This window comes from Equus caballus, chromosome 13 (assembly GCF_041296265.1).
Source record: "Equus caballus isolate H_3958 breed thoroughbred chromosome 13, TB-T2T, whole genome shotgun sequence".
Classification (NCBI taxonomy): Eukaryota; Metazoa; Chordata; class Mammalia; order Perissodactyla; family Equidae; genus Equus; species Equus caballus.
Window position 1 is genome coordinate 27,122,098 of NC_091696.1, and position 20,770 is coordinate 27,142,867.

Consider the following 20,770-nt stretch of genomic DNA (forward strand, 5'->3'; position numbering starts at 1 on the left):
GCTGCTAAGACCGATGTCAAAGAGCATACTACCTGTGTTTTCTTCTAGAAGTTTCATGGTTTCAGGTCTTACATACAAGTCTTTAATCCATTTTGAGTTGATTTTTGTGCATGGTGTAAGGGAATGGTCTACTTTCATTCTTTTGCATGTGGCTGTCTAGTTTTCCCAGCACCATTTATTGAAGAGACTCTCCTTTCTCCATCATATGCTCTTGGCTCCCTTGTCAAATATTAGCTATCCATAAATGTGTGGGTTTATTTCTGGGCTCTTGATTCTGTTCCATTGATCTGTGTGTCTGTTTTTGTGCCAGTACCATGCTGTTTTGGTTACTATGGCTTTGTAGTATATTTTGAAATCAGGGAGTGTGATACTCCAGCTTTGTTCTTTTTTCAGGAATCCTTTGTCTATTCAGGGTCTTTTGTTGTTCTGTATAAATATTAGGATTCTTTGTTCTATTTCTGTGAAAAATGTTGTTGGAACTTTGATAGGGATTGCGTTGAATCTGTAGATTGCTTTAGGAAGTATGGACATTTTAACGATGTTAATTCTTCCAATCCAAGAGCATGGAATATCTTTCCATTTCTTTGTGTCTTCTTCAATTTCTCTCAACAATGTTTTATAGTTTTTGGTGTACAAATCTTCCACCTCTTTGGTTAAGTTTATTCCTAGGTATTTTATTCTTTTTGTTGCAATTGTAAATGGGATTGTATTCTTAATTTCTCTTTCTGCTGCTTCATTGTTAGTGTATAGAAACGCAACTGATTTTTGTACATTGATTTTTGTATCCCGTGACTTGACTGTATTCCTTTATTGTTTCTAAAAATATTTTAGTGGATTCTTTAGGGTTTTCTAGATTTAAAATCATGTTGTCTGCAAATAGTGACAGTTTCACTTCTTCTTTTCCCATGTGGATCCCTTTTACTTCTTTTTCTTGCCTGATTGCTCTGGCTAGGATTTCCAATACTATGTTAAATAAGAGTGGTGACAGTGGGCATCCTTGTCTGGTTCCTGTTCTTAAAGGCAAAGCTTTCAGTTTTTCTCCTTTGAGAATGATATTTGCTGTAGGTTTGTCATATATGGCCTTTATTATGGTGAGGTATTTTCCTTCTGTACCCATTTTATTTAGAGTTTTTATCATAAATGATGCTGTATCTTGTCAAATGCTTTCTTTGTATCTATTGAGATGATCATGTGATTTTTGTTCTTTATTTTGTTAATGTGGTGTATCCCGTTGACACATTTGTGGATGTTGAACCATCCCTGCATCCCTGGAATGAAACCCACTTGATCATATTGTATGATCTTTTTAATGTACTGTTATATTCGATTTGCTAGTATTTTGTTGAGGATTTTTGCATCCATGTTCATCAGTGATGTTGGCCTGTAATTTTCTTTTTTTGTGTTGTCCTTGTCTGGTTTTGGTATCAGGATAATGTTGGCTTCGTAGAATGAGTTAGGAAGCCTCCCCTCCTCTTCAATTTTTTGGAAGAGTTTGACAAGGATAGGTATTAAGTCTTCTTTGAATGTTTGGTAGAATTTACCAGGGAAGCCGTCTGGTCCTGGACTTTTCTTTTTGGGGAGCTTTTTGACTGCTTTTTCGATCTCTTTACTGGTGATCTGTCTATTCAAATTTTCTACTTCTTCTTGGTCCAGTTTTGGAAGATTGTATGTTTCTAAGAATTTATCCATTTCTTCTAGATTATCCAATTTGTTGGTGTATAGCTTTTCATAGTATTCTCTTATTATCTTTTGCATTTCTGAGGGGTCTGTTGTAATCTCTCCTCTTTCATTTCTGATTTTATTTATTTGAGCCTTCTCTCTTTTTTTCTTGGTGAGTCTAGCTAAGGGTTGGTCAATTATGTTTGTCTTTTCAAAGAACCAGCTCTTGCTTTCATTAATTTATTCTATTTTTTTAGTCCCTATTTCATTTATTTCTGCTCTGATTTTTATTATTTCCTTCTTTCTGCTGATTTTGGGCTTTGTTTGTTGTTCATTTTGCAGTACCTTTCGATGCACTTTTAGATTCTCTATCTAGGATTTTTCTTCTTTCTTGAAGTAGGCCTGAATTGCTATAAACTTCCCTGTTAGAACCGCTTTTGCTGTATCCCACAGATTTTGGCATGTCGTGTTTTCATTTTCATTTGTCTCCAGGAATTTTTGATTTCTCCTTTGATTTCTTCATTGACCCAATCGTTGTTCAGTAGCATTTTGTTTAATCTCCACATTTTTGTGGCTTTTCTGGTTTTCTTCCTGTAGTTGATTTCTAGTTTCATACCTTTGTGGTCAGAAAAGATGCATGGTATTATTTTGATCTTCTTAAATTTATTGAGACTTGTTTTGTGTCCTAATATGTGATCAATCCTGGAGAATGTTCCATGTGCATTTGAAAAGAATGAGTATTCTGTGGTTTTTGGATGGAATGTTCTGTATATATCTACTAAGTCCATCTGGTCTAATGTGTCCTTTAAGGCCAGTGTTTCCTTATTGATCTTCTGTTTGGATGATCTATCCATTGGTGTAAGTGGAGTGTTAAAGTCCCCTACTATTATTGTGTTACTGTCTGTTTCTCCTTTTATGTCTGTTAATAATTGCTTTATATATGTAGGTGCTCCTATGTTGGGTGCATAGATATTTATAAGTGTTATATTTTCTTGTTGGATTGTTCCCCTTAGCGTTATGTAGTGCCCGTCTTTGTCTCTTGTTACAGTTTTTGTTTTAAAGTCTATTTTGTCTGATGTAAGTATTGCTACCCCCACTTTCTTTTCTTTGCCATTTGCATGAAATATCTTTTTGCATCCTTTCACTTTCAGTTTGTGAGTGTCTTTAGGTCTGAAGTGTGTCTCTTGTATGCAGCATATACATGTGTCTTTTTTTTTATCCAATTGGCCACCCTATGGCATTTGATTGGAGCATTTATCCATTGACATTTAAAGTAGCTATTGATAAATATGTATTTATTGCCATTTTGTTACTTTTTCTTTCTGGGTGTTTTACTGGTTCTTCGCTGTTCCTGTCTTTTTCTCTTGCTCTCTTCCCTTGTGGTTTGACAGCAATCTTTAGTAATATGTTTGATTTCTTTTGTCTTACTTTTTGCTTGCTTATTATATGTTTCTGATTTGTGATTACCATGAGGATCCTGTTTAATATTCTATGTATATAACAGTCTATATTGAGTTGATAGACTCTTTGGCTTGACCTCTTTCTAAAAGCTCTATTTTTCCACTCCCTCCTCCCACATTTTATGTTTTTCAAATCCTATATAGTCTCTTGTTTAGTGTGTGTCCCGTCCATCCATTACCCTCTTATCACTGAAATAGGTGATTTTAGTACATTTGTCTTTTAACCTTCATATCACCTTCACAGGTAGTTAATCTGCTAGCTTTACTATATTTTTACCTTTACAAGTGATTTTATTGCTTGGTTTTATCTGTTGTTGTTTTGTTTTTTTGATAATAATTTTTTTTAAATCTCTATTTGTGGTCATTGCTTTGCCACTTAAATAAGTCCCTGCATCATTTCTTGTAGAACTGGTTTCTTGGTGATAAACTCCTTTAATTTTTGCTTGTCTGGGAAGCGCTTTATCTCTCCTTCCATTCTGAATGATAGCCTTGGTGGATAGAGTATTCTTGGCTGTAGGTTTTTTCCTTTTAGCACTTTAAATACGTCGTGCCATTCTCTTCTCGCCTGTAGGATCCCGGCTGATAACCTGATGGGCTTCCCTTTATATGTCACTTGTGGCCTTTCCCTTGCTGCTTTTAGCATTCTCTCTTTCTCTTTAATTTTGGACATTTTAATTATAATATGTCCTGCTGTGGGCCTCTTTGGTCTTATCTTGTTTGGAGCTCTCTGTGCTTCCTGAACTTGGATGTCTGTTTCCTTCCTCAGATTAGGAAAATTTTCGTCTATTATTTCTTCAAATAAATTTTCTGCCCCTTTGTCTCTCTCTTCTCCTTCTGGGACACCTATAATCTGAATGTTAGCACACTTGATATTGTCCCAGAGTTCCCTTAGACTGTTCTCATTCTGTCTAATTCTTTTTTCTGTTCTGCTTGGGTGATTTCCTCTAGTCTTTCATCTAGCTCACTGATCCATTCTTCTGCATCATCTACTCTACTATTGAGTTCATCTAGTGAATTTGTCATTTCCAGTATTATATTCTTCATTTCTGATTTTTTTTTAATATCTTCCAGTTCTTTGCTGATGTGCTCACTGTGTTCATCCATTCTTCTCCTATTATCTGTGAGCATCCTCATGATATTTTGTTTGAACTCTTTGTCGAGTAGGTTGCTTGTTTCTGTTTCATTTAGTCCTTTTTCTGGGGTTTTGTCCTGTTCCCTTGCTTGGAAAGTATTCCTTTATCTCCTCATTATGCCTCTTTCTCTGTGCTTATTTGTATGTATTAGGTGAGTCAGCTATGTCTCCTGATCTTGGAGAAGTGGCCTTATACGTGAGATGCTTTATGAGGCCCAGCCGGTTGCTTACCTCTCGTCACCAGTCCAGAAGATCCAGGAGTGACCCCTTTGTGGGCTACTTGTGTCCTTCTGCTGTGGCAGGGTTGCTCCCTCTGCAGGTACCCAGGGAGTCTAGTCTTTCCTTCCCTGGCCAGCTGTTTGTAAATCTGGTTTGGGGAGCCTCAGCACCCTTGTCTACACAGTCTATCAGCACACTCCTATTGCAGTTTTCCTCTTAATTGGGTTGTTACCCAGTGTAGCTGGTTGCTAGGCTCAGGGGCTTACAGTTGCTATAGGCCTCAGGCCTATGAGGCTGTTGTCAGTTCTCTCAGGAGTGCAGCTGAGTGGGGCTGGCCCTAGGCAGGGGAGCACTCAATTGTTTCAGGCTTTGGAAGGTGGCTCTGATCCTTTTTATGGCTATTTGTGAAGCACAGGTCTTCTGCTGCTGATAAGCCTCACCCCCCACAGAACCACACACTGTCAACACAGACCTGGTCTGTGCAAACTTCTCAAACCCCTGGAGTGTACCCTGATGCCACACTGCAGAGGCCCCCACCTCTCCACCAATGCCCCCCATAGTTCACCTGGTCCTCACACAGGCCCTGCCCCACAGAGGCAGACACCCTTGCCTGCCTGTAGAGGATCAAGGCACCCAGTCAATGCAGGCTGAAAAGTAGCCTGAGGGCTTGCTGTTAGGTGGGGCCCGCTAGGGTGGGTTGCCTGCCCTGGCTGAACTGGATTAAATCTGTGCTCTAGTGGGAGTGGCAGACCCCTGGGCTAACAGGCCAAGGGATGAACCTCAATGGCACCCACCGGGGTCTGCGTCAGCACACCTGGATCAGTTCAGAAGAATGGCTCCCACCAATGTCTCAGTCTCTGGAGAGGTCCCTCCTCTCACCAAGATGCCCCCAGAACCCACCAGGTGAGTCTCATTTCACCAAAGGACTGTCAGCCTTCTCTCTGGTGATTTTAGGTTGCTGCAATGAGTGAGTTTGTGCGTAAGCCCTTTAAGACCCGGGTCTTTTCACCTTTTGGCTGATAGCTTTTCTGGGGGTATCCTTGCTGCAGTTAATAGCCAGCAAAGCCAGACAGTAAGACCCCCGTCTCAGTTGGGCTGAGTCTGAAGGATGCTTATAGCAGTATCGGCCCCCGCTCCGGATCTCACTCCTCCAGGGAGGGCTGCACACCTTAGGGTGGCTCTGCCTGGCCAGCTGAGAAACTCCGCTGCTCCCAAAGGTAGCTTTTTTCCTCTCCAGCAGGACTTTCTGCCTCTTCCGCCTTAGTCAGGACTGCCCCTTATTATGGGGGTTCTTTTTATCAAGGTTTCAGTTTTTTCTCCAGGGTAACTTTTCCAAAAATAGTTGTAACCTGGTTGTGTTCGTGGGAGGAGATGAGTTCAGAGTCTGCTTATGCCACCATCCTGACGAGATCCTCTGACTACTTTCTTATAACTATTTTGCTCCTAGCCTAGCCCTTACATAAGCAAGACCCCAGAAAGCTATGTTCTTATTTGACCTCATTTTGGCCTTAAAAAAATTGTCCTCATCTTATTATACTTGGGTGAATGCTGTGGGCCAGTGCTGAGGAGCGTTTTGAGAAACAGGTTTGTGGAGTTTGTTGTATTACTGAAGTGGTGCTGCGAGGAAGCTGTTCACCAGGTTGCTCAGTAAAAAGTTGCTCTTGGGTCTTCATGGCCAAGCAGCTGTATTTCTCTTTAAAAAATCTTTTAGACGTTCTAGGGATTCTGTTCACAGTGACTATGAGAGAGTATAGCATGACACTGTGGCCACCTTTTTTAAGTACACATTTTGTGCACTAAGCTCACCCTTGGCATCATCTTCTGCTCATTTCCCCATTGTCCTCTTCTTACTTACTCTTAATTGTATGATATCCCATAGTGCCTGCATTTATACAGGGTGTTCTAAAACCTTCTCAGAAGGATTCTCCACCATGCACAAATCTCAATACTCTTCCTTTTGTAGGAGAGGAAAAATAATTTTCTCTCTACCTTTCTAGGTTCTTGGCTGAGACACCCCTGTAATGAAAAGACAGATTAACAGGAGAAAAACAACAGAAATTTAATAACATTTATAGCTCCTGTATATGTGGAAGATAGCTAGGAAAACTGACAAATTTCCCCAAATGGCCCAAGCCACCACCTTAAATACCATCTTCAGCTAAAGACAAAAGAAAGATGTTGGGGAGAAGGGAGGCCTGTTAATGGGAGGTAATGAGGGAAAGCACAGTAAACAAGGGTAAGGTTTGTTATAGAGATTTAAGTCCATGTCTTCTCCATTGATAAGAGTTTCTGGAGATTTAGAGTCATCCTTCTCTTCCTCGTACAGAGAGGGGGACACCCTTACAAATGGAGATTTCCCCCACGAATGTAAATTTCTCTTTCAAAGGGGTAACTTCTAGGCTTTCAGATCTTCTCCTGTGTCTGCTGTTTCTTAAAAATAACCAGCGGAAGATAATCCTTATGCCAGAAAGGCACATTCTGGGGGGGATGTTAGCTCAGGGCCAATCTTCCTTACACACACACACACAAAGCTAATTATTACAGCATTAGCTTTTGAGGAAAGAAAAAAGCTTTATTGTAAGGTCAACCTGCAAGGAGACAGGAGGCAAAAGCTCTCAAATCTTTCTTTCTGGTCCAGGGCTTGGGGCAAAATTGGGGTAAAGGGCAGGAGGTCTGAAGTGTGGAGATAGATGATTGGAAGAGAGGAGAAGTGAGGTAATTGATGATCTGCACAAGCACAGTCAAGCTTCTTGGCTCTTCAGAGCATGTGTGTTCACAAAATGGTGGTATTAGCATGATCTAAGGGTGGAGTTTTTGGCCTCTTGACATCAAAAGGGTCATTTATGAGGCATTTGTCTGGGCCCAGTTGATGGGTTGATGGTCTCAACATGTTTCAACTGGACAAGCAGTCGACTCTCAGTTCCTGAAAGACAACTCTTAATTACTCTGTTGATAAGATGGGGCTAGTCGAACTGGTCCTAGTGGGCCCATGGTTACAGAGACAGGTGGTGGAGTTTGCTGACTCTTGTTCTACACCTTTCTTCTTTTTCTCTTCAACAAGCATTCACTCAACCTATGTTCCATCTCACAAGACAGCTAACCAGACACTTAAAATATTTTTATTCCATATTAGTGTATATATGTATATATATATATATATATATATATATATATATATATATATATATATATATGTATAAAGTATTGATGGCTGATAATGGTTTAATGTGTTACCACTCCTTAAGAAATTTTGTGCTTTTACAAAAATCATCTTCAAAGGATTATTTGCAAATCAATTCTCAAAGCCTGAAGAAAATATAATTAGCAAAGAGCAAAAGTGTTATGCTGAGAAACTTACTTATAGGAAACATCTTACTAGGCAGTTTGAATATGGTCTTTGTTTTAATAAAACAAACCCAGACGAAATCAGTCAGCCAAGGAAATGCATTTGGGACTGGCAGCTTCAATCTCCACTGGCATTTTCTGCATCTGTGAAAAATCACACTCCAGAGAGATGAGCATTTCCTTTATCCCCCACAAGGAAAGGCTCTTAATACCCAGACAGTTCACTCCCCAATCTGGAGGAAGTTGTTGTTTCAGCGTGAAATATCTTTTCAGCAACAAAAGGGAAAGTGCTGCCTCCATTTAACAGGCGAAGCACTGGCCTCTGGGTCCTATTTTCTTGTGAGATATTTGTGTGCTGGATACGGCATTTGATTTTTAAAAAGGCAGCGGTACTTATCCTTTTGGTATTTATATGTATAGCAGAGAAAAATGGAACTCTAAGTATTAAATTACTGTACTGTGCCAGTTGAGAATTCTATGCAAGCCAGCGAACTCCTTCCCTAAAATTGTAATTTTAGTGTTTAGCAGCTGTAAGTTCCCAGAAATCTTCAAAGCGGGACCACTTACTTGGCCTGGTGCGAGAGCACTTAGCTGCTGCCAATCTGCAAAGATCCGGTCTGGGAGGCAGCAGGATACCTGGGAGGGTGTAAGGTCAGACCCCACTAGCTTGCTCCCCGCTCTGCACTTTCTTGCATGTGTCTGCCCTTGGCCAGTTCACTTAACCTCTAGTTTCAGTTTCTTCAGCCGGAAAATGGGGCTAATAATGTCTACCAAGTAGGTCCACTTTGAGGGTTAGAAATAGTTATCAATCAATTGTCCCATGGCAGCACCGGATGCATCTGTTTGCTCGGCACAGGGCGTTGCTGGCCTGGATGATGTGGCACCTGCCCAGTTCTCCTTTCCCTCCCCTGCCCTGTCCTTTGGTCACTTAGCGTATCATTGTCTGTGCCAGAGGGTGACCGAAGAAGGGTGACATCCACATCAGGTACTGGTTCTGTTTATTAGGAAACGGTGTCAAATAACTCATGGTATATGATATTGTAACAAAATGTGCTAAAATAAGGGCATTTTGATTGATTAAGCTACCATTTGCCAAAGAAGTTGACAATACCACCAAAATATCCAGTGCTGGTTGTACCCTGTGAACAGAATTTGCATAAATTAATGAAGACAACTCCATGGGTGGCGTTGAGTTTTGTATGCTTTTCCTACAAATGGGGCCTTGGAATTAGAAGGTGCTCAACAAACCAGCCTGGGCAGTGGCTGACGCAGAGCTGGGGCCAATGAAAATGGCAGGTGTTTGAGTTTGAGGACAGACAAAGGCAGTGAGTCCCAGTGAGGTAGGCCAGAATCATGAAATCATGGAATCATGAAAAGAGAAAACTGGTAAGCCAGGGATCCCTGGGTCATGAACCATCAGCCTGACATGAATTTGGAGACATGGTCACTGGAGAACAGAGGCCAGGGAGTAGGTGGGACCTAGAAGAGTGGCAGGAGGTGAAAGGCAGGCAGGGCAAAGCAACAGGCAGACACACCAGCCCTGATACCCTGCATGGTGACCAAGACAGCCAGCCATAGAGTGACACACATGTACCCTGATAGGAGCAGTCACTGAAAATCGGGAGTGAGGGGCAGAAGCAAGACCTTTCCCGATGGGGGCTTCCTTCTGAGGACAGCACATCACCTAGTCCACAGGCTATGGATCAGCAGTCTCCATTTTCTAGCTCCTTCTTTCCCTTCGACCCCTGGAGCCTGCTCTTCCTACTCCAATGGCCTCACTCACTGATACATAACAGGAAGCACCATGGCTTCAACCAGAAACCATCTTTACTAAGGAACAACAGAAGAAGTGTTTGCTTGCTCACTAGCATGACGTGTGTTTTATATCCTCAAGTTCTTGGGACTTAGTCTAACAAAGGCGTCCTCTATGGCCTCATAATGCTTATTGACCTGAAGAACAAAGGCACGAATAGTCAATATGCTTAACCCCTACTTGAAACCCCTCCCTAGAAATGATGATAACAATTGAACAGGTGCTGGGAGCAACAAGAGATGGAATTTCACATACACACTCTTGGACTCCACAGCAGAGGCACAGACTCTGCACCCAGTTGTGCAGCTGGGAGAAGATGACCTCAGGGTGGGCTTGGCCATCTGCAGGGCAGGTGTCCCTGCCCTGTCACTGTAGGCTGGACAGGCATTTCTCTTGGGGCCACTCCCACTGCCCCAATCTATTCCCTGGGATGTTTTCACACACTTGTCCCCAATACTCACGTCAGACTTCACACCTCTACACCACACGGTACCCGACTTTCTCATTTCTCTTCCCTCCTAGAACTCCTCCTCTGCCCGTCTCACTCTACACCTCAACTGTTTCCCGGAGTGGCACCATTTGCCAGGATCTTCACCAGCTTCTGTCTCCCTGTCTCCCCTGCCTCCTCCTCGGTCCTTCGTCCCTCTACTTTTCTTTAAAGTTCTCAATAACAACTCACATGTGTTGAGCACATTGTCATGCACAGAGCATATCTCTTTTCATCATCCCATCAGATTCTCACCACAATCCTGTCAGGTCATCAGGGCAGGGCAGAGTCTCATGCCCAGTTTGCTGATGAAGAAACTGAGTCACAGAAGGTTGGATGACTGCGTCCTGCTGGACGTTTAGATTCGTGTGCTTTCTCTGAGCCCTGGCGCCGTGTGTCTCCACCTGTCCTAGAGTGAGGACTGTGGTGCTCACTGTGACACAACTATTTACACCAGATGGAAAATATGGTGTTTGGGCTAAAACTTGAAATATTTTTGGACCTTATCTCCAGAGTGGTAGAAAATCTGTCTCTGTAACTAGAAGGTAAGAGTATAGGTAGAACTACCCCACCAGTCTCCCACTCTCTGTTCTAACAGCAATTGGAAATTTGGGGTTCACATTTATAACGTAATATGACAACCAAAGAAAGCTTAAGGATTGTTATCACCAGGTCCATGTTTTTATTGTGACAGAATACATATACATTTTACCATTTTAAGTGTACAACTCAGTGGCATTAAGTACATTCACAAAGTTATACAACCATCACCACTATCTTCCAGAACATTTTCATCACCCTAAATGGAAACCCCGTATCTGTTAAGCAGTCACTCCCTACTGCCCCCTCTCCTCTGCCCCTGGCAACCACCAATCTCCTTCCTATCTTTATGATTTGCCTATTCTGAACATTTCATATAAATAAAATTATAATATTGACGCTTTGTGTCTGGCTTCTATTACTTAAGCATAATGTTTTTAAGGCTCATCCATGCTATATCACATATCAGTACTTCTTTCCTTTTTATGGCTGAGTAATATTCCATTGTATGGATATATCATATTTTGTTTATCCATTGATGAACATTTGGGTTGTTTCAACCTTTTGGCTATCATGGATAATGCTGCTATGAATATGCATGTACAAGTTGGTGTTGGAACACCTGTTTTCAGTTATTTTGGGTATATACCTAGGAATATGGCTGCAGCAGAGAGGGCAAAGGAAAGGAGGTCGGAGAAGGCCCAGGGGCACAGACTGTCTAGACGGAGCCTTATAAGCCATTGTAAGACCTTGGCTTTTACTCTGAAGGAAATGGAGAACCATTGGAGGGTTTCCAGCAGAGGTATAGTCTGATCTGATTTATGTTTCAATAGATCATTCTGGATGCTGTGTTGAGAGGTGACTGAAGGAGAGCAGAAGTGGAAGCAGAAGCTGGTTAGAAGGCCATTGTTGTAGTCCAGGCGGTATGATGGTGATGACTCAGACTAGATGGTGGCAGTGAAGGTCATGACAGGTCATCAGATGGATTAGCACCAAGACTGACAAAAAAGATTTTTACCTCAGTGTTTAGAAGAATAGAGTTGACATTACCTACGATAGGAAAGACTGTGGGTGGGACAGGTTTGAGAGTGAGGAAAGTTAAAAATTTTATTTCAGCCATGTTAGAGGGATCTTTTAGACATAATGGAGTTGTTGAATAGGCATCAATTGGATATACCAGTCTGAATTTCAGAGGATGGATTCAGACTGGAGTGTAAATTTGGAAGCTATTGGAATATAAATGTTATTGAAAGCCATGAGGGCAAACAAGATAACCAAAGATGAATGTAGATGGAGAAGAGAAGAGACCCGAGGGCTTTGCCCTGGAGTCCTCCTACCTTGAACATCAGAGAGAACAGGAAGCGTCAACAGAGAAGATTGAAAGCAGCGTCCAGGAAGACAGCCAGGCATGTGGGGTGCCCTGGATGCCCAGGGGAGATCCTGCTTCCAAGAAAGGGGAATGGTCCACTGTGTCAAATGCAGCTGGGAGGGCACACATGATGAGGACTGAGAAGTGATCATTGGATTTAGGGTGAGTCATCTCTGACCTTGACAAATGCACTTGCAGTGGAGTGGCGAGGTGAAAGCCTGGTTGAATGGGTTTCAGAGAGACCTGGAGAGAGGAACTGGAGGTGCCAGGTATAGATAGCTCTTTAAAGAAGTTTTGCTGTAACAGGGAACAAAAATAATGAGGAGAGGGCAGCTGTAAGAGAAGTGGGTCAAGGGGGATGTGTAGGCTATGCAAGCTGCTAGGAATGATCCAGCCCAAGAGGAAAGCTCATAATGTACAGTGTTGTTCTAAAATGTACCTGGTGTTTTTTTTCCAGGCATGGTAAGGACAAAAGATCAGGAGATGATTGTTACTCACAGCTCGCAAGAGAAGGAGGCCTGCCATGCCACGCAGGGCCATATGGGGAACAACCTGGGTCAGTCAGAAGGCAGACAGAGTAAGGGGAAAGCATGGGCAGGAGTCCTTACTGTGGTTTTTGCAAGAAGGAATGTGCAAGGCAGGGTAAACAGCTGATCAGGCTTAGGAATGGCTAGTTAGAACAATTTTGGCAGGCTCTGTGGTATAGGAGTTGTCTCCAGTTGTCTTGTTTCTGGCCCTGGGATGATCAGGGCAGAGGGATATTGCCTCCTGGAGTGTAAGAGCCAGATAGAGGAGGTGACTGGGAGTGTCAGCTCCAGGTTGGTTAGTTTGCATGGGAAAGGCATGCTCCCCAGGGGGTCTTTTGCTATATCTAAGAATTGGCCAGCCCTGGGAGGGTCACGCTTTCCTCAGTCAGCAAGGCCCCAGATGCCAAGCACCAAGAATACAGAAAATAAGAAAAGACATTTAATATAGGTGTATTTAGGGGAGGAGAGATTACTGGAGTGAGGTCCTTGAGTAGCAGGAGAGGATGAGTGGAGGGGTTGGCCTCAGCTAAAAGTGTGGAGAGTTCAATTATAGCAAAAGGAAGGAAAGCAGGTGACAGATACCTCTAAGGGAGTAGATGTTGGGGGAGGGGACACCCTATTTTGTTTGCTGCTTTCTTAGGGAAGTGGGAAGCAGGGTCATCAGTGGAAAGTGAGGAAGGAGGAGAAGGCGTGGCAGTCTTCTAGGAGAGTGAGAGAGGAGGAAGTCAGGACCTGTAGCAGGATTGCAGGGCAGCACTGAGGACCCAATGAATTTAAAGTGAAATTAGCCTGTGTGGTTATGTGTTTCTCTAACTGCATCCAGCTGTGCAAAACAGATGTGGAGTAGGCAGAGTATTGTGTTTATCAGCATTAGAGTTTTGCCAAATGAGAACAACCAAGTTGGGGTAGGGGACAAGGGCACCATTACACAACTGACCATGGGTTTAGGGTGGGTAGGAAGGGGGCCCACTGTTAAGGCCAATGGATTGGAGGTCCCCGTGGGATAGAAGAATGGGTGGATCAGGGCTGCTTGAGGAGGTGAGCTGGAAAGATAGGGGGTGGTAATCAGAGTTGAGTGCTTCCGGTCAGAGAGTACAGGAGATTTTTTTGTTTTCATATTTTTGTCAAGTGTATTTTCTGTAAGAGGTATGTGTTTGTTTTTTGTGACATAAAGTAATTAATTTTTGTTTCAAAAAGAAAGAAATGTGTTTTGAGGGGTGAGTAGGATTTGGATAGATGGAGGTGGTCTCATGGAGGACATTTCTGGAGGAGGAAGTACAGGCAGAAACTGGGACACTGTTCCTGAGTAATGAATAGCCCAGTGTAGCCAGGCATGGAATCTATGGGGCATCTGTCTGGAAAGGTACTGAGGAGAGCAAGGATGCTAAGGAAGAACTTGTACTTAATTCAGGAGAGAATAAGGAGCCAGTGAAGGATTTTGAGGAGGGAAATATCTAGAACACAAATGGGCCCTTTGTTACCTGTGAGAAGAGGAGAAGAGGAAGCATCGATAGTGAGAAAGCTTTGCATATCTTCCTGGAAATTCCTGGGACTGCCACCCTCTCCTCACTGCTCTTGCTCCGTGTCTCATCTCTCTCTTAGCTGGAACTGTTCTGTGTATAGTATATATTGTATGTAACAGCAACACTAAAAATGATTATTTTTAATTTCTGTTCTTCTCCTCTGTAATGGAGCTATTAGACTTTGACAGATCCCTTAATATGATTATCATTTTTGAATGATTTTGAATTGAAATGTTTGGACTAATGGTGGTAATTGCAGTTGAATTTGAGAAATGAGTCTGTAGGCTCACGTTGCAGGATCTCATCAGCCTGGAAGTGCCATCGACTGTGGCTCGTATGGTTGGGCAGGTGATGAGGAGGCCTCGGAGGGGAAGTGGGGCCCTGGTTGGCTCTTTGCTTGCTGACTGTAAAGAGGAGTCTGGTGAACCCTGCCTCTGGTCCCAGCTAGGGCTGCGTGCTGGCTTTCTGTTGGAGACCTGCTTCTCCCCATGCAGGGAGGACAGCTGCTCATTGTCAGTCCAGTCAGGTAGTTTCAGAATTCAAAGCAGTCATCCCACTGAACTCACCAGCAAGTGCTCGCCAGCCTAACCATGGGAGAGGATATGTCTCTTAATTATGTAGTCTCCACATTCATCAGTTATACATTAGCCACCTTCCAGGAGCCTTGTGCTGCTCCCAGCACGTTGGGCAGGCCTCAGAGCCCTGCTGTTTGCAGCACTGGGGCCTTTGCTTACTGAGGAGGCTGCCTCCCAGGGGCTAGTCTCCAGGCTGCTTCCAGCCTCTTTTTTCCACAGTCCCTGTCAGGTGCCACCTCGCAAGAGCGCCAAGATCTGGAACTCTTCTTGACACCATGGCAGGTTTTTGTGCGTGGCCTTTAGGAGAACTTTTCACATGCCACCAATAGTAATAATGGTCACTTGTTCATTCCATGTCTCCCATGCATTAAGACCAGCCTCCTGCCCTTCATCTTCAGGTTCTGACAGCCTGCGCAGGATACAGACAAAGACCTGCTTTGCCGTGGCCTCCTGTGGGCCCTTGTGCCAGCCTAGGCAGCTGCTGTGGCCTAGCTCTAATGAGGAGGCACTAGGGGACCTCTCAGTTCTGTCCTGAGAAATCCCAGGGCCTCTTTTTGTTGTTGCTGGTGAGGTCACATTGGTTTATAACATTATATAAATTTCAGATGTACATCATTGTATTTCTACTTCTGTATACAATACATCACGTTCACCACCAAAAGTCTAGTTTCCATCTGTCACTGTATCACTGTCTCTCTTTACCTCTTTCACCCTCCCCTCACCCCACTTCAACTCTAGTAACCACCAATCTGGTCTCTGTATCTATGTGTTTGTTGCTGTAGTTGTTGTAGTAGTAGTTTTTTATCTTTCACGTATCAATAAGATCATATGGTATTTGTCTTTCTCCATCTGACTTATTTCACTTAGCATAATGCCCTCAAGGTCCATCCATGTTGTCACAAATTCAGAAAGATATCTGCACCTCCATGTTCATTGCAGTGTTATTCACAATAGCCAAGACTTGGAAGCAAGCAGGACTTCTAATAGAGAACCTAGCTGAATGTGCTGCACAGAGCTGTGACCAGCAGCTGGGGACCTCAGGGCAACTCATCCTGTGAATTCTTCTCTCCTCGCCACCACACCCAGAAAGTATCACCCAGATAATGCCAGTTATATTAAAATATCAGGCTGCTCGACAGGAAAGATGTTTCCCAAAGGGCAATCTCAGAAGGATCTGGAAGGAAAAGCAGACTGTCTGCTCTCCTTGACAGTGGAAGTTATGTCCTTTGGGTCTTGCCTCCCTCCTGTCTTCCTCTTCTTCCCTCCAACACTTCCTCCTCCTTCCCCATCGCTTCCTCCCCTCCCTCCTCCATCTGCCTCCTCTGTCTCCCTCGCTGTCTCTCCCTCGCCTCTCTCCCCCTCCTCTTTCCCTGCCCCTCCCCACGCCTTCCCTTCCAGCTCTCCCTACAGCACACTCCCCTGCTGTCCTTGGGTTCTGGCTCGGTTCAGCCAGTTTGTTCCTGAGGCGTCATGGAGCCCTTCCCCGCCAGTGGCAGTTCACCCAGATCTGTTACGTTCATTCATTTTATCCAACAGTAGCTGGCGAGTGCCTGCTCGGTGTCAGCAAGGCACTAGCTCCCGGGAATACAAGAAATTAGAGGAGAAACGTCTCTGCCCTTGGGGTCCTGACCACCCTCAGGGTCCTGACAGTTCCAGGGGGAGATGGCTCCACAGGATGGTTCTGCTGGTACAAACACGAAGTCCTGAGTCCTGTCTCCGTGTATTTGGTTCTGTGTTCTGGGCCGCACTCAGGAATCTGCATTTTCTAAGGAGTCATTGGGTGATGCTGGTGCAGGTGGGCCCTGAGCCAATCTCAGAGAAACATTCTTTTCACCTGTGGACCATGCCCAAAGACACCCCTTCAAGACTGTTTGTTGACTGACTGTGCCCTGTGATTTTACCCACCTGCTTGCCCTCAAGGGATTAGAAAGCATAAGCCTCTTGGAGCAGGATCTTAATTACGCATGCGTGTTAATGTTGGGAATCTTCAGACTCTAAGCATAGGCTTTGGGGGAGATTGTTCAAACTTACTGGAATGTCTTGATGTGCTCAACAGTTGCTCTCTAGAAGCCTGAGGTGACGTGGGTGCTGCCTCCCATTCCCCCTCCTCCCGTCTCCAAGCCCACATGTTGCTGGCGTTTCTCCATCACTGGAGTGGACCCTGGCTTTTAGCTCTCCCGGAATGAATCTTCCCTGCAGTTGGCCTCTTCTGGCTGTGCGATAAAACATCCTCCCTCCCCCAGATCATACGTAGGAGGGGACAGCATGTGTCGTGATTACCATTTGATTGCAAAGAACAGGAACCTATCTGACGAGGTTTAAGTCAAAGAGGACAGACCACAAAAGCTCAGGGAGCTCTCACATGACCCAGGGGCAGAGAGCAGAGCCAGGCCTGTCAGCTGATGACGGGAAGCAGTAGTTACCAGGCGGCCCCCTCCCCCAAGGTCTCACACCTCCACTGTGCACCTGCCTCCTTCCTCTGCCATCATCCTTGTGCACAGGGGCCGCTGGAGCTGCCCCCAGATGGCAGCCTGAGCCCTACAGACGAGTGAGACCATCTAGGTCTAGCTCCTAGCACTGTCTCCATTCCAAGTTTCAGGAAAAACATAATTTGATTCACTCGCTTTGGGATCGGTGCTCATTCCTGGTTCAGTTAACTGAGGCTGGGATATGGACTCACGTCGTGCTTTTCCATGCCTGGGATCAGCGGTTTCTCTGAGGGGCCAAGGACTGGGAGCAAATGATTGATAGTGAAGTGGTTGGAGTCCCTGGCAGGGCCGAGGTGGCACAGCTGCACCAGTAGGGGGCAGAGTCTTGTGTACATAGGGGTGACTGGTGTGAAATTTCTGCAAAAACGTTATGGACGGGCCTCACTGTAGAAGGGCAAAGAAATAGTATTTATTGAGTCCCCTCTCTATGCAATGGGCACATTGCATGTCTTTTCACAGCAGTATTCTATAGAGCTTTAACTTGGATCCAGAGTACTCCATTAATGTCACACATGAACAGTTTTCAGTGGCAGCACCCACGTTCAAACTAGGTCCACTCAACTCCGAACACTGATTTTTCCAGTGTGCCCTGTTGCTGCACCACCACATGGGTACCAAGAGGTATTCCATGGAGTCCAAAATCTGGACATTAAAGTCAAAGTCAAGCTCAAAATCAGAAGGAGCAGATAAGGCTCTAACACTGAGGGTTATAGCTCAGCTCAAGAGAATTCCACCTAATAGCTTCCTGGTGGCCCCAGTGGAGTTTCATTGGGTCTCCTCTAGGAGATGTCTCTTCTGCCCAGGAAGGCGTCTTAATGGCCTTTCTGGTCTTTGGCAGTGTGGGCATTTGCCAACTCCTCTGCGAAGACTTTTCTGGAGAGTACAGTGAAGCAGAGGGGCTAAAGTCAAGGACTTTGAAGTTGGATGGGTCCTGAGCTCTGCTCCATGACGCAGAGCAGGTCACTCAATCTCCGTGGGCCTCGGCTCTTAAATGGAGATGGTCCTTCCTCCTTCACAGGGCTGTGGAGGTTTTTAAATGAAAGAGTGTGTGAAAAGTGCTTTCCACTTGTGCTTGACACATAGTAATTGCTCAATAAATGGCTGTAATAGTAATAATAATTATTATTACTATTATTATGATTAGACTCTAAGTTGCTTGAACACAGGAAGTATGTTGTGTGTTTCTTTAACCCCTACAGCACCACTAAAAGGCCTTAGACATGGTAGGTTTTGAGAAAATATTTGCTTGGATGAATTTATTATACAAAGTTACCTATAAAGTTTGGAAACAGAGGTGGAAAGACATAATAAAGGAATTGTTGATATTACACTACAATACATGATGTAAGGCAATGTAATACAATGCACTATGTATGTATCAGTGTGTGGTCCCTCATCAGCAGTTCATGGTTCTGTGCTTCATGTGAAATTGCAATGAACATGGTAGATTAATGCTGCATTTCCGTTCATTCTTGCACATGCATCCAAGCTGTGTTGCCTCAGATGGTTTTTGTCTCTGATTTTCAGAGTCAACTTGTGCCTTTGGTGTACCCTAGAAGAAATAATCAAGGAGCTAATATATACAAAAATAAAATGCTAATCTTTGTCTGAGACTTTATGGCCACTAACCACCCCTTAGATACTTTTCATCTCTCTCACTCGGCGCCCTTGTCTGTAGGCTGAAGCGGTCTGTCTGTAGTTTCTCACTGACCCCTTTGGGCATCAGTGGTCTCCTATATGAGTCTTCTCCCTTCTGTAAGGACTGGCACCCTGATCCACTTTCTTCCCACCAGAACGTAGAGATTGGACCCCTTCCTGTAGACCTCTCCTCTCCAGTTTCCCTTCACACCCCTGGCTTGTAGAGCTCTTCTTCCTGGGGCAGGGAGTGGACGCATCTTGTTCCTTACCTCCAAGCTTCTTTGAGACTGCCCATGGATGCTCATCCTGTCACACAGCTGTCACCAGAAGTGCAGTGGGAACCAGCTCCATGGTTGCAGACACCATGTGATGTGTGAGACCCATCCTCGTGCAAGCTACAAAGGAGCCAGGTTATCCCTGGATGCTTTGGGGCCCCTCATTTGTCTAAGCTAAAATATAGCTTTATGGAGACAGAGGGTGTAGGAATTGAGGCCGTCAGGGAAGTTACTCAATTTGCCAGAGTAGAACCCAGCACCTGTTATGACGATGCCTGCAGAGGGGCTTCTGATACTGCCACCTTAATGACTTTAGCTTCTTGTTGTTGTTGTTTAATTGAGATATAATTGACATAGAACATTGTATAAGTTTAAGGTGTACAACATGTTGATTTGATTTGTATATTTTTATATTGCAATATGGTTACCACCATGGCATTAGCTAACACCTCCATCACGTCACGTAATTACCATTTCACTTTCTGGTGAAATGTTTAACATCTAGTCTTTTAGCAACTTTGAGGTATATAATACGGTATTCTTGACTATATCACAATGCTGTGCATTAGATCTCCAGAACTTATTCATCTTCCAACTGCAAGTTTAGACCCTTTCACCAACATCTCCCCAATTCCTCAATGCCCTGGAAACCAGCATTCTACTCTCTGTTTCTATGAGTTCAGCTTGTTTAGGTTTCACATATAAGCGAGAACGTACAGTATTAGTCTTTTTCTGTCTGACTTATCTCACTTAGCATAATGCTCTCAAGGTCCATCCATGTTGTTGCAAATGGCAGGATTTCCTTCTTTCTCGTGGTTGAATAGTATTCCTTTATATATACATACAACATGACTTTAGCTTCTTTCTCTCTCCCGCAGGACACCAGCCATGATTGGCTGCTCATTTGTGGTCAACAGGAAGTTCTTTGGTGAAATCGGTCTTCTTGACCCTGGGATGGATGTGTATGGAGGAGAAAATATTGAACTTGGAATCAAGGTTTGTGACATGGCGTCCTTTCCTCTTGCTTTATCCTTGTTTTTGAGCAGAGCTGACTGGTCATCCTTAATGTGTATTTAAAGCTGCTTTAGCTGGTGAATGACAGAATCATTCACCCCACCCTTATTCCTGAGGATGTTCCAGCAAGGTTGTCACCACTCCTTAGACAGGGGTTATCCTGGGCTTTCCTCTGTCTAAAGGTTGACCAATGTGTTCTGTGCCTTGGTGACCCAGGCTGGACATTAGCTGGAGAATTTGATTCTCCATCCAGTTTCATTCCCTTTAAGTTTTTCTTAAAATTAAATTCTTTCCTTAAATTAGTATTTCCATCCTCTGTATTTTGATGGTTCATGTACATCACGGAATCATAAGATGCCAGAGGAGAGAAGGACCATGTTCTGTGGGACCCTCTGTTTTCTCAGAAATGCTTCCAAGGAGGATGATGGGGGAGAGGAATGAGGGAGACACAGAATGGGCCTCTCGCTGGGCCCCCAGTCCAGATCAGCTCCACTGTTAGATATTTTATGTACTCGGTTTTGCTTAAGATTTTGTTTGAAAAATGAATTCCACTGTAAAAAAAAAAAAGTTGGACACATTGATGCATTTCTGTGTCCTGTATCCACTGTCCTGAACCTTTGCATACCTGAGTCCCTGGAAATGACTCAGGACACAATTGTAAGGCTTAAACATTACTGAATTTCTTCTGCTGTCCTCTGCTGCATT

General features: G+C 43.9%; 1 protein-coding gene across 4 annotated transcripts in view; it reads left to right on the plus strand.

The window, feature by feature from the left end:
* The window catches only part of GALNT17 (polypeptide N-acetylgalactosaminyltransferase 17), a 456,488-nt gene that overhangs the window by 318,658 nt on the left and 117,060 nt on the right, over positions 1-20,770 (plus strand). For all 4 annotated transcript variants that reach the window (XM_023655509.2, XM_070231763.1, XM_070231762.1 and 1 more), the window contains one exon: positions 19,930-20,047. In XM_023655509.2, the coding sequence (XP_023511277.1) occupies positions 19,930-20,047 (118 nt within the window). The remainder of the gene's footprint in view (positions 1-19,929; positions 20,048-20,770) is intronic.